The 13,351-nt window shown below is 37.2% G+C and overlaps 1 protein-coding gene across 1 annotated transcript in view; it reads right to left on the reverse strand.

Moving 5' to 3' along the window:
* The window catches only part of AFAP1L1 (actin filament associated protein 1 like 1), a gene marked incomplete at its 5' end in the record, with an annotated part of 37,245 nt that extends 36,825 nt beyond the window's left edge, over nt 1–420 (reverse strand). The window contains one exon of the mRNA XM_051978942.1: nt 201–420. Within this exon, the coding sequence (XP_051834902.1) occupies nt 201–420 (220 nt within the window). The remainder of the gene's footprint in view (nt 1–200) is intronic.
* Between the last annotated feature and the right edge of the window lie 12,931 nt (nt 421–13,351).

The raw sequence follows: 13,351 nt of genomic DNA on the forward strand, positions 1-13,351 counted from the left end.
TTCTGACTCATTTTAATCTCTTTAATCAGAAACTGGCCCTTCTTCATTTACTCATCTTTTGAAGGCCATCTCCATGATGATTTCCCTTATCTCATTAGGCACTTAAAAATACCCAGTGATTAATGGAACAGCACTAATTATGAGGAGGTAGGAGCTTTTTGACTCAGGCGCTTTCACAAGAAAGAGAGAATTGGACTAACCTGGAAGAGGCTGTATGTTCTTCAGAATGTCTGAAACAGCAATTTTCTTCTCCAAGGTAGCTTCACTCAGGTCCTCATGGTCCAAAAGACTGAGTAATCCTGTAAGCTCAGGAATGAGCTGTTCCAGCACAGCTGGAAAATAGAAAAAAAAAAAAAAAAACAGAAAACACAAGTTGATGGTAAGGGTTCCTGATAGCAGGACCCTGAGCAGAGGACAAGTTAGAGGTCAAGGGAATCAGAGTTTTGGGGGCTCCATTAGGGATCAGCTATGTGAGCACAGAGCAGTGTGGGACAGGCTGGGCACATGCTGCTCAAGAGAGAGACTTGATACCTCAGCTTTGGAGGCAGCAAAAGCCATATTGTAGAAAATGAGTCTAACAGCAACAAGATTATATGATGATCAACTCTGCTGGACATGGCTCTTTTCAACAATGAAGTGATTCAGACTAATTCCAATAGACTTGTGATGGAGAGAGCCTTCTGCATCCAGAAAGAGGGTTGTGGGGACTGAATGTGGATCACAACATAGTATTTTCACATTTTTGGTTGTTGTTTGTTTGCTTTAGGTTTTCTTTCCTTTTTGATCCGATTCTTCTTGTGCAGCATGATAAATGTGCACATATGTATAGAAAATGCATATTGCTATGAATTCTTTGCTAATATTTTATATAAATTATTGCATTCCTACTTTTTAACGATGTTGGCAATTTTAGGTTGTTGTTTGCTTGCATTTTGTTTTCTCTCATTTTTTCCCTTCTTGATTTGATTTTTCTCATGCAGCATAATTGCGTATGTTTAACATATATTGGATTACTTGCTGTCTAGGGAAAGGGGTGGGGGAAGGAGAAAACATGGAACACATGGTTTTGCTGGGATGAACATTGAAAACTATGCATATATTTTGAAAAGCTTTAAAAACAAATAAGTAAGAATATAAAAAAAATTAAATGAGATGAAAATGATGTCAGGACTGGAATTTTGTCTATCATATTCTTGTTAAGTAATCATTCAGATCCCATTCTAAAACTTCCAGGGAGGTTCTTCATATTTATCTTTTCTTTTGGCATAAAAATTCTATTACTGTATATTTATTTACATACCACAATTTGTAAAGTTATGGAATTATGACTTACTTTGTTTTCAATTCTTTGCTATTTCAAAAAGTGTTGTGATGAATATTTTGTGTGGGTGGAACTTTTCTACATTTGACTTCAATGAATTGTATGCCTAGCAATAGGGTCCCTAGATCAAAGGGAATGTGAACATTATAGTGGAATCCTACATTTCCCCATGTTAACTTTATTCACATGATTGGCCCAATTCAAATTGTTTCACCAAATATATTAATATTTCATATGACTATTAATAGTATGCAATTTTTTTTTTTTAGTATCATACCTGTTCCTTTGAGGTCTTCTGTAACTGGGGAATTGTAATTCCTTATATATCTAGATTACTACTCTGTCAGTTAGTAAACATTTATTAAGTGCTTGCTTAATGCTAGATTTCCTTTTTTTCCCTTGGCAAAGATATTGGAGTAGTGCAGGTCCCTTTCCTTAAGGTCAAGGTTAAATTTTTTTTAACTACTATTTCATATAATTGACTTACACTGAGCTTAGAGTACCCTAAAATCTTGACCAAGAACAAACCTCAGAGATTCTCCAAGACAACACCCTTATTTTATACAGGAGGGAAATGGAAAATCAGTGCCCCCTTCCACATCTTGAAGAGGCACTGAAGAAGGACCACAGTGAACAAAATCTTTGAAGTTTCTGATTATATTCATGGGATTCAAAGAGCTCACAATCCAATGGATTCTTCTGACAGGTGAGACCATCAGAGTACCAGAGGCCAGAGCCTAAATACATAAGGCATGGGTTTGAGTGGATTTATCACCGTGGCTCTTGAGCCAAGGGACACTGGACCCTGGCACTATTTTCTATGCCTTTTCTGCATAATGTAGGGTGGGCTACATGAATTTGCATGCAGTTTTGAATAAAAAGATGGCCTCATAGTCAGGAGCACTTGGTTTCAAGTCCCATCTCTAACCCATAGTAGCTATGTGACTCTGGGCAAATTTCTTAATCTCTCATATTTCCCAGGAGACTCTCTGGGGCTGTAAATTGCAGAGCAGGTGTTGTTCTGCATTGATAGAAAGCTCCCTATAGTCATGAAAGCATAACTCTGATCAAAAAAACAAAAACACAAAAAGCCATAGAAGCCCAGGCATTTTTCTCATCCCAAGCAGACCTTTAAAAGGCCAGCCCTGCTCTGGGTCCAGGATGTCTGCAGGAAGTAGCTTTTCCTGTCCTATCAATTCATAGTCTTCAATCTCTTAAAACTTCTGTTTCCCTTTCTTGACTCTTTGGCTCTGGCCAAATTAAATATTAACCCTTTCCAACTCAAGTAAAGAATTTGTTTCATTTACTGCTTTTCCTCCATAAGGAATAGCACATTTTAAAGACTGGGAAATTAGCACAGAATACTGGAAGGATTGCTGGACTGGTGAGTTAGGGGTTCCAACTTTTAGCTGTTATTTACTATTTTTGTGACCCTGAACAATTCATAGTGTTGTACTACAAAGTTATCAAGTTAAATCAATAAGCATCTAAATGCATACTAGGTGTCAGGCATTGTATTAAATACTGGAGATTTTTTAAAAGGTGGGGATGGGGATGGAGAATGGACAAAATAATTCTTGTTTTTGAGGAGTTCACCATCTAATGGGGAGAGAACATGTAAAAAACTATGTATAAGATATATACAGGATAAATTGAAGGTGATATCAACGGGAAAGAACTAGCCATATCAGGAGACTTGGATTTAATCCTCCCTATGGTCAGTTGGCCCACATGATCCCTATGATCCCATAGAGGTAAGGTGAGAGAGATTTTCTAGTTTAAACTCTCCCCATTTTATAGAGGACAAATTGGCCCAGGATTAGGAAGAAACTTTATAGGATCCTAGAATTTAAAGCTGAAAGGAGTATTTTGTGCCATGTACTCCAACGCTTTCCATTTTACAGAAAAAGTCCAGAAATAGGAAATTAGTTGGTTTAGGTCATACAAATAATTTGTTTTTGAACCCTCTGACACCAAGTTCAGGGCTCTTCTCCAGATACCACGTGAGTCCATATTTAAGATCTGGAAAGCGGGGCCAAGAAAACAAAACACATAATATGCATAGTAATATAAATGAAAAGAATAGTCAAAACTAATCATAACAAAATTATAAAAATTAACTAGGATATCAATGAAGAGATAAGAGGTGGATACTTTCCCCATGGGAATGAAAGGTCCAACACATGTTTTTGGACTTTTTCAATGTATTTATTAGCTGTCCTGACTTTTTTTCCTCTACAAATGAAGTGATGAGAGAAAGGGAAAGGATAATAAAAAATAATAAAAATTAAAAAAAAATTAAAGTCCCTGGAGCATCATTTTTGCTATAGCTTCAGGCACACAAGAGGTGAGAAAGCACTGAATTTGGAGTTAGGAGACTTGACTTCAAATGGAGCTGAGCTCCTTACTACCTGTGCCCTGGTTCAAGGTACTAGCCTAGTGACCCTCCCTTTCCTGTTCTATAAAATAGTCATAACACTTGTCCTTCCTACTTGCTGGGTCTATTGGGAGGAAAGTGCTTTGTAAACCTTAAAAGTACCACAGGAACTGGAGATCATTGCCACCACCAAATACAAGGAAATAGACAAGATGATGTAAGATTCCTTACATCTCCACATTAGAGGATGCCAGATGTTTCATGGAGGGGCTCATTAAGTCACCCAAGGTCACAGAGGGGCAGCTGATGGAAAGAGCTAATTTTTTTTAACACATTATCCCCCCCAAACAATCCTAAGAATTAATATTTTAGCGAGAGAGCTGATCTTGAAGTCAGAAAGAATTGAATTCAAATCCTGCCTCTAACATACACTGGTTGTATGATCCTAATAGCTGTGTGTCAAAGTTCATCTTTGTTGTGCAGCATTTTCTCAGTACATGCCTATGGAATGACTGAATGAAGACTGATTTCACATATAATTTCACAAGGAAATGCAGCTGTTTCCAAGCAGTCAGTTTCCTCCTTGGCTCAAGAACAAGGAAACCCCAGGGAACACAGGGGCAGTTCCTCAGGGCCATCCTGAAAACTATGGCCAGGCAGAGGGGCTGCCTTACTTAGCTCAGATCACTGTTCTCAGCGGAACTAGTCCAAGACAGAAAATTGGGAAACAGGAGAATTTTCTCATTCCCTGACTTGTCTAATCAAATAGAACTAGTACTCCAAAGGCTACTGTCTCATTATCTAGGAATCTCCTTCACCCACAGCCAGTCATCACCATTATCATAATATTGACAATATTAGCTCATCACTATGTAGTATACCCAGTTTATTAAGCATTTTCCTTAGAATGACCTTGTGAGAATACTTGGCCTACAAGTATTCTTCCCATTGTAGAGATGGGAAATACAAGGCTCATAAAAATAAAATAGCTTGCTCAAAGACAAAACTGGCAAAAGTCTAAGCCAGGATTCAAATGCAAGTTCTTTTTACAACTCATTGCTCCCCCTCAAAGGTTATGTACCCTTCAATATGTACATAACTTGCTTTGTATATATTTGTTAGCATGTAATAGGGGAGATAGCATGCTAACAAATATATACAAAGCAAGTTATGTACAAGAAAATAAAAAATAATTAACAAAGTGAAGGTATCAAATTTAAGAGGGAAAGGTTTCTCACAGGAGATAAATCTGGTTGGGACTAATAAAGGTCAGAGATCAGGAGCTGAAACAGAAGAGAGAACCGAGAGCATGGGCAACAGGGAGGTAGTATTAAAGTCTTCACTGATAATCCAGTTCTTCCTTCTATTTCATATTTAATGGCTCTGCCTATTGTCAGATTCCAGTCTCTACTGTTAGATTCAAGAGATCTTCTGAAATATAATCTCAAGCACAAGTCAGATTAAGCTATAAGCACTTCTTATCAGTGGATACCATCTGGTCTCACTTGACTAGTTGATTATCTTCTCCCAGATTCTTTCTGTACTTATAGAGATCAACAATGACCAATAGGCTTCTACACCTGGACAACTTTCTGCCTGCTAATATGTTTTCTCTATCCTGGCTGTGTTCAGTTCAGAATTTTATTATTTGCCCACTGGACACCTGGACCTTCCAAAGACTGTCATAGAACCAATATGACAATTCCCCCTTTCTTCTACAAGTGTTAAGGAATCTCTTCCTTTTCCCATCGCCAGTTCTTGTCTCATCCAACCTACTGCAAAAGTATCCAGCTGGGGCTATAAGGACATCTCCCTTCCTTCCTTTGAATTGACAAGCACTTCCCTCCAATCCTTGGTGAAGGCCAGACAACAGATTGGAAGTAGGGGCCAGAGCAGCCAGCTGGATCAGCATTGTTTATCATTCAAACAAACACTTCCTGACCTTACAAAGCCATAAGACTACAGCAGGGGACAAGTGGAATTGAATGTAAAAAAAAAAAAAAATTAAACCCACAAACACAAACCCATGAGCAAAAACAAAACAAATAATAATAGAATATAGCAATAAACTTCAATTTTTTTCTCTTCTCTCACTTTTCTCTAATATCAGAAGATGCCTAGGGTCCAAATCACAGTTATCAATTATTACTAATGTGATTCTTATGTGAAAGTCTTAACCTTTCAATCCTTCATCTATAAAATGAGAGGGTTGAACTAGAAGACTTTTAAAGTCTTTACTATCCCTAGATTGGAGATGAAGTAACTATTTATTAAGCACCTACTGTACTCTAGACACTATACTAAGCAGTGAGACTACAAAGAAAGGCAAAAGACAGTTATTTTAGGGAGCTCATATGCAAACAATGATGGTAAGACATATGCAGGATAAACTGGAGATAATTAACAAAGGGAAGATCCTCACATTACTAGGAAACATGTAACTTTTGTGAATTCTAGCCTATCTGCTACAGTTCTCTAATACTTCAGGAGCATACTAGGAAACATGTAACTTTTGTGAATTCTAGTCTATCTGCTACCGTTTTCTAATACTTCAGGAGCATATTAGGAAACATGTAACTTTTGTGAATTCTAGTCTACCTGCTACAATTCTCTAATACTTCAGGATGGTGGGCCAGGGAATTCCAGGTTCTGAATCAATTATTCTCTCATAAGTGCTTGCACATCCTTCCAAATTGGAAAACTTTGAATGTGGGCCCTGAGACAGCTGAGGACCAGTCCAACTAAGTGCAGAGAAAGTGATCATTCAGGCTGGGGATAAATTAATTTTTTTGTATTAAAAAAAAACTACAGCAACTTGAAAAAATTATATGTTGTCCAAGAGTTGTGAAGTACAAGGGTAGGGACTAGATAGGAGCCACACCAAGAATCACAGATATTCTGAAGCACCGAAGTTAAAATAACCACAACTTAAGTTCAAAAGCTTGGGATCTTGTATCTAAACAGAAACTGTACAAATAAGACACACAGTATCATATGTTATAGTTGTCTGTCTTTTCTCCATGTTAGATTAAGTTCTATAGTTCTCTAGAGAGTAGGTATATTTTTATATATTCAAGAATATAGTGAGTTTGGCTTCCCCTACCCTCCAAAAATATCTATAAACAGAAAAACTGACAAATGAATCAAGCTGATTAAGTATCTACTATGTGCCTGGCACTGTTCTAACAGCTGGAGAGAACCAGAGGATCACTTAGTCCCATTAAGGCCCAGAGAAACCAAGTCAATTGATTAATCAATGAGCCTTTATTGTTATTTGTTGGGCAGTGAATAGAGAATTGGCCAGGAATCTGGAAGTTCTGAGTTCAAATGTGACCTCTCAGATACTTACTAGTTATGTGACCTTGGACAAGCCACTTAAATACGGTTTGACTCAGTATCCTCATTTGTAAAAATGAGCTAGAGAGGGAAATGGCAAACCACTCCAGCGTCTGTACCAAGAAAACCTCAAAAAGGGTCACAAAGAGTCAAGCATGACTGAAATGATTGAACATCAAGATCAGGGGAAGCTTTAGAGGAAGTGACCTGAGAACAGGACCTGGGGGCGGGGTGGGCTTTGGATAGGTAACACTGGAAAGCAGAGCATTCCAGATACAGAGAATGGTGAGTCAACTCACTTCACATTTTAGGGTATGTATGTAGCTTGGCTACTATATAGGACACTCTTTAAATGTCCTGTATAGGCATAAAGCGGGAGACAGATGATCCCAAAAAGGTAGGTAGGAGTAAGACTGTGAAAGGATCTTGAATGTCAGAAAGAATTTAAACTTTATCTGATAGCCAACTCAGCCAGCCATTAGTCTGCTTATGAAAGGAATCATACATAAGGAGAGGGCAGATTAGGATCAAGCCTAAAGTACAATTCTTTGATTAGAAAAATTCACAGAACATCAGAGATAGAAGAAACTTTGGGAGATACAGCTGGAAAAGACACATTATCTGTTCTACTTTCTAATTTTGCAGGGGAAGAAGAGTGTTATTCCCTAGGTCTTAAAGCTAGAGGCAGAACCTGGAGCCAAATCCAGGTTTCCTAAATCCATATCTAGAGGCACTTTCCACTGACCCATTTTAGTACTTCCCTGGCTCAGGTTTCATCACCAGGAAACTTATCAGCTTCCTTCCTATCAAGCTGTTTTCCAGAATATAGTTCTCTGTTAGTCACTGGAGAGATGGGCAGCTGATTTTGGTGGAAGCTGCTCAAGGCTGAGGAACTGAGCTCTCCCAGAATTGTTCTTTGTCTTTAAGATTCTTCCCCCTTGAATTCACAAAGGAAATGATTTCTGGAGGAAGTGGGGAAGTTAGGACTTATACACACAGAGAGAGATATAAAGAACTATAGTAAATATACATATATGTATGCATATATATCCAGATACAGGCATGCATACAACATAAAGTCATATGCACACCTATACATGTAAACACAAGTATATCCCCCTCAAAAAAAAAAAAAAAAAAAACAAAACAGGATCTGGAGTTAAAAAAAACTAATTCCATCTGTGATATTTTCTACATTTGTTGTCTTGTGCAAGCCCCTTAACAACCCTAGGTCTCAGGATTCTCTCAAAAGCCTACCCTGGATCAAGAATCTTATGAGATAAGGACCTTTTTAGGGTACACTCAGGCCCTAGACCAAGTCGACAACTGCTTCATTCAACAACCCTTTCAATCAGCTAGCTGTTCAAGGGTGAGTATGACATATAAAAAATTGAGACACAATTTCTGGATAATATATATATATATATATATATATATATATATATTTTTAAGTTTTCAATAGTATTATTTTTCCAGGATGCTTTTCCACATTCATCTCTGCAAAACCTTGTGCTCCAAACTTTTCTCCCTCACTCCTACAATCCAATATAGATTAAGCATGCACAATTCTTCTAAACATAGTTCCATATTCATCATGTTGTATAAGAAAAATCAGATCAAAAGAAAAAAAAATGTAAGGAAAAAAAACTAAAACCACCACAACAAAAATACTGTGCTTTGATCCACATTCAGTGTCCAGATTCTCTTTCTAAATACAAATGGCATTTTTTCATCTATTGGAATTGCCCATCTACTGGAATTGCCTTAAATCATCTCATTGTTGAAAAAAGCCAGGTCCACCACAATTGATCATCACATAATCTTATTGTTACTGTGTATGAATGTTCTCTTGGTTCTAATAATAGCATATTATTAATAAAAGGATGGTCATTTGAAAATCTTTTTAATCCCTCATAGAACTCAATGCTTACATGCCTTAGGAAGAGGGAGTAGTCCTGAGGGTTGAAATCAATGGATTGGTTAATAATTAATGAAAATATCACATTGAGAGTGTCTATTCTAATAAGGGTCTAGGATACTTGACTAATGAGATCACTTCCTAATCACTGCCACCCTGGACAATCTAATCAAATATTTTATCACTACTCAAACCTGAGTAGAACACAAGGAGCACAACACCTGGGTAGAAGGATTGAGGAGAAATGTCCTTCAGATGCTGGCTTGCACTATTCAAAAGGGGATAAATTTTTTGTCTCTCCCATATTAACAATTAGTTATTCATATATTTCTACTATGTTTAACATATATTAGACTACTTGCCATCTAAGAGAGGGGGTGGGCAAAGAGGAGTATTGGAACACAAGGTTTTTCAAGGGTTCATGTCACAGAATTATCCATGCATAAGTTTTGAAAAATAAAAGCTTTAATAAAAAAATTTTAAAAAGCAATTAGTTATTTTAAAGGGCTAATCATAAGTTTTTCTTCTGGATAAATACATAGAGTTTGTATGTACATAGGACTTAAAAAGTATTTGCCCAAATATATAGTTAATAAGTGATTGAGTCAAAGAGGTCATATTTACTCCTTCAGAGCTTCCTTCCCAAAATACTTTCCATTATCTTTTCTAATCATTATGGAATATCCCCTAAGAGACTATAAGCTTGATAAGGTCACAGACCAAGCAAGAGCATGGAATAAGAGTGAGAAAAGCAGAGTTTGGGCTCTGCCTCTTAAGATTATGAATGAATCCTTCCTCTTCATTTAAAATCTTGGTCTATAAGACGTCAAAGTAAGAACTTAGTCTAGAAGATATCAAAGGTTCACTGTGGAATAAACATTCTGCAGTTCTATGATTTATTTCCTTTACTTATGCGGATTCCTCATTAGTATAATGTCAGCTACAATACAGGTAACTACCTGCTTCCAGGGCTGTTGTGAAGCAATTACTAATATGCTATGAGCTTAGGCATTTAACCTTTGCTTGCCCAACTTTCTTAATCTGTAAAATAGAAGTAATAATAGCATCTACCTCCCAGGTAGTGAGGATCACTACTGAGATAATTTGTAAGGGACAGTGAAGCACAGTGCTTCATACATAATAAGCATTATATAATTGTTGGCTATTATTATTACTATTATGTAAGCATAGAATATACTATATATAGGATATAATATACTTACATTTCTATAACATATATTATAATTATAGTAGTATATATTTACATATTTAATTTATATATTATGTATAATTTGTATATTTATGTATAATATATAATTCTATAATTACAATATAACATTAATACTACTATAAAGATATACTAGATAAACACAGTGGAAAAAGTTCTAAATTTGAATTCAAGAATTTGGGTTTAAATCTCAGCTTGGCTACTTAAGAGTCTGTGTACTCCCAATTGCAAGGGACTTTTAGATATTGTCCACATTCAGAGAAAGAACTGTGGAATCTGAATACAAATCAAAATATACCATTTTTTTCTTTCTCATGGTTTTTCCCTTTTGTTCCAATTTTTTTCACAACTATGACTAATGTGGAAATTGTTTAACATGACCATACATGTTTCACCTATATTAGAATGTCTGTTGTCTTGGAGAGGGAAAAAAAAGGGAGGAGGAGAAAATTTTGGAACTCAAAAAATCTTACAAAAATGAAATGTTGAAAACTATTCTTACATGTAATTGAAAAAAATACCATTAAATTCAAAGATAAAAATAAAGAGTAAAGATCCTTGAAGATAAGGATTGTATGCCTGGCACTTAGGAAGTATTTTTTAAATCCATCAATTGATTTACCATCTCTAGTCTAGATACAAAAACTTGAGTCCGCTTACTACTTTTGACATCATTTAACTTTTCTGAGCCTCACTTTTTCTTTTATAAAATGGGGTTAGATGATCTCCATGGCATCTACTACCTCTAAAATCTCATGATCCTGGACCTTAAGTACAGAAGTCTGCACACAGTGACCTTTTGGTCCAAAATGACAGCAATGTTTAAGAACCCCTTTATTTTATTTTATTTTTTAGTAACTTTTTATTGATAGAACCCATGCCAGGGTAATTTTTTACAGCATTATCCCTTGCACTCACTTCTGTTCTGATTTTCCCCCTCCTTCCCTCTACCCCCTCCCCCAGATGGCAAGCAGTCCTTTATATGTTAAATAGGTTACAGTATATTAAGATCCCCTTTAGCCTAGTTTGTCCAAACCATGTTTCCCCCTTCTCTCAGAGAGTGGCACAGAACACCAGAACACTGTATTGGTTCATATCCTGAATTACTAATGGGTCACATATGAGAGAATGTGGACTACTGTATATGATCCCTTCTAGTTCTAAATCTATGATTATATGTGCTTTTGTATTTATTATCTGTTTGTACATACACGCTAACACACACAGCCTAGGATCATAGTAGAAAGGGCCTTGGAACTCATTAAATCCAAAGTTTTCATCATATGGTTAAAGAGAAGTGAAGCCAATTAGAACCATCATTTGGCTTCAGTTCCTTTGATTCCAGAGCCAAAGTGCTCTTTCCGCTGTTATCTTGGACAAATGCCTCCTCCTCTTTGTACCCCTGTTTCTTTCTGTGTAAAACTGTGCAGTAAGACTAAATGATCCCCTCACACGGCTAAATCCATGACCTTAGGATTTTAGGCTGCCTCAAAAGTTGATTGAGCGCATTTTGAGATTGGGTGTGGCTGGCAGAAGCTGCCTGGCTAAGGGAGTGTCAAGGCTGAGGTGGGGAGAAAAGGAGCCGACCCCTTCCCCATCCCATTCCCCGCCCCCCAACCCCTCCACGGCCCCGACAGATCAGTTTTCTTCTTAATTCAGGCTGTTCTAAAAAAAGCTAAGGGTTTGGCGGCTGCCACATTCCCAGGAGGAGGAACTGCTGTGGCAATATTGCTGAGCATTCTGCCCTAACAGCTGAGGCTTGGAGGAGGAATAACCCAGCCCTCCCTGACCCACAGTAGCTTTCACTCCCACAAGGCCCCATGGAGGAGTTTGGAAAAGAGGTTGGAACTCTTCAAGTGGAATTTTAGACCAATCTATCCTGGGATCCCTCTCAGACCAGTTTGGGCCTTCCTACTTAAACAGATTTTTCAGCAGTGAACTGGAAGAGAGACAGCTAGATTCCATATTGAAACTCCTGAATTCAAATCCCACCTTACAGAGTGTCAAGGTGATAAGTCAATTCTCTTGATGTTATCTGTTAAAATGAAGGAGCTGGAATTAGGTTCCTTCTACTTCTAAATATTATGAAATACCTCAAACATAACAGCTAAGGAGAGAAAGATGAAAGAATAAAACAGAAACAACCAGGGAAAAAAGTCCTAGGCCTCAGCAAAACTCCTAGTTCCCTGTTGACTTAGATATATAGTCATGGAGTAGATCATGCTACTGTAAAAGAGGAACAACAGTATTTACAATGCCGCCTCTTAAAGCTACTGAAAGAGTCAAACACTGTATCTTAGGCTAAGAACTGCCTGCATAACTCAAGAGTTTCCTTTGAACTAAATCTGAGATTTAATTGGTATAGAATTCCACGTGAAGAAACTTCCTGTACTGCCTCTCAGCAATTAGATGTTTCCCAAAAAGTCCCCACATAAGGCTCTCACTTGACAGGCTATTGCCTACTTCTGCGTCTCAGTTTCTTGATATGTACATTGAGAATAATAATCCCTGCCCTGAGCCTCTCTTAAGAGTACTCTTGGAGGCAGAAAAAGACTCCTTACACAGGAGCTATTATTACTATTATGAGAATCTGATTTATAAATGGAAGGGATCTCAGACCCTTCATTTTAGACATTTAGTAAATATAACTACAAATAATAACTTAATAATGACTCATCCCTAATAAAGGTCTACAAAGCACTTTCCTTACAACAAACTAATGAAGTAAAATCAAAACTTATTGATTCTATTTCATAGACAAAGAAACTTAAAGGTATCAGTGACATAAAGAGATTCATTCATAGTCACACAGATAGCAAACATCAGAGCCAGGATTCAAACCCAGACCTCCCAACTTCAAATCTAGCATTCATTTTTCCTATGAGCAGAAATGAACTTCTATTTCCAGGAAAATTATGACAGAATTACTCCAGTACGAGAGGAAGGAAGCATTGGTGGGCAGGTAGAGGAACAGAAGGAAGTAGAAGGGTTCTTCTTGTCTCTTCTGAAATCTTCTGAGTTTAAAAATTACTGAGTTCTGTAAACTCAAAGAAGTTGACTTTACTCTATCTCTTAGTATCTATACACTGAAACTCCTTGCTGCCTTCACCGCTGTTCTGCAACTATAGAAGCATGGTGGGGGAGGTAACCAGCAATTCACTTGATAGATAG

Source organism: Antechinus flavipes, chromosome 2 (genome assembly GCF_016432865.1).
Source record: "Antechinus flavipes isolate AdamAnt ecotype Samford, QLD, Australia chromosome 2, AdamAnt_v2, whole genome shotgun sequence".
NCBI lineage: Eukaryota > Metazoa > Chordata > Mammalia > Dasyuromorphia > Dasyuridae > Antechinus > Antechinus flavipes.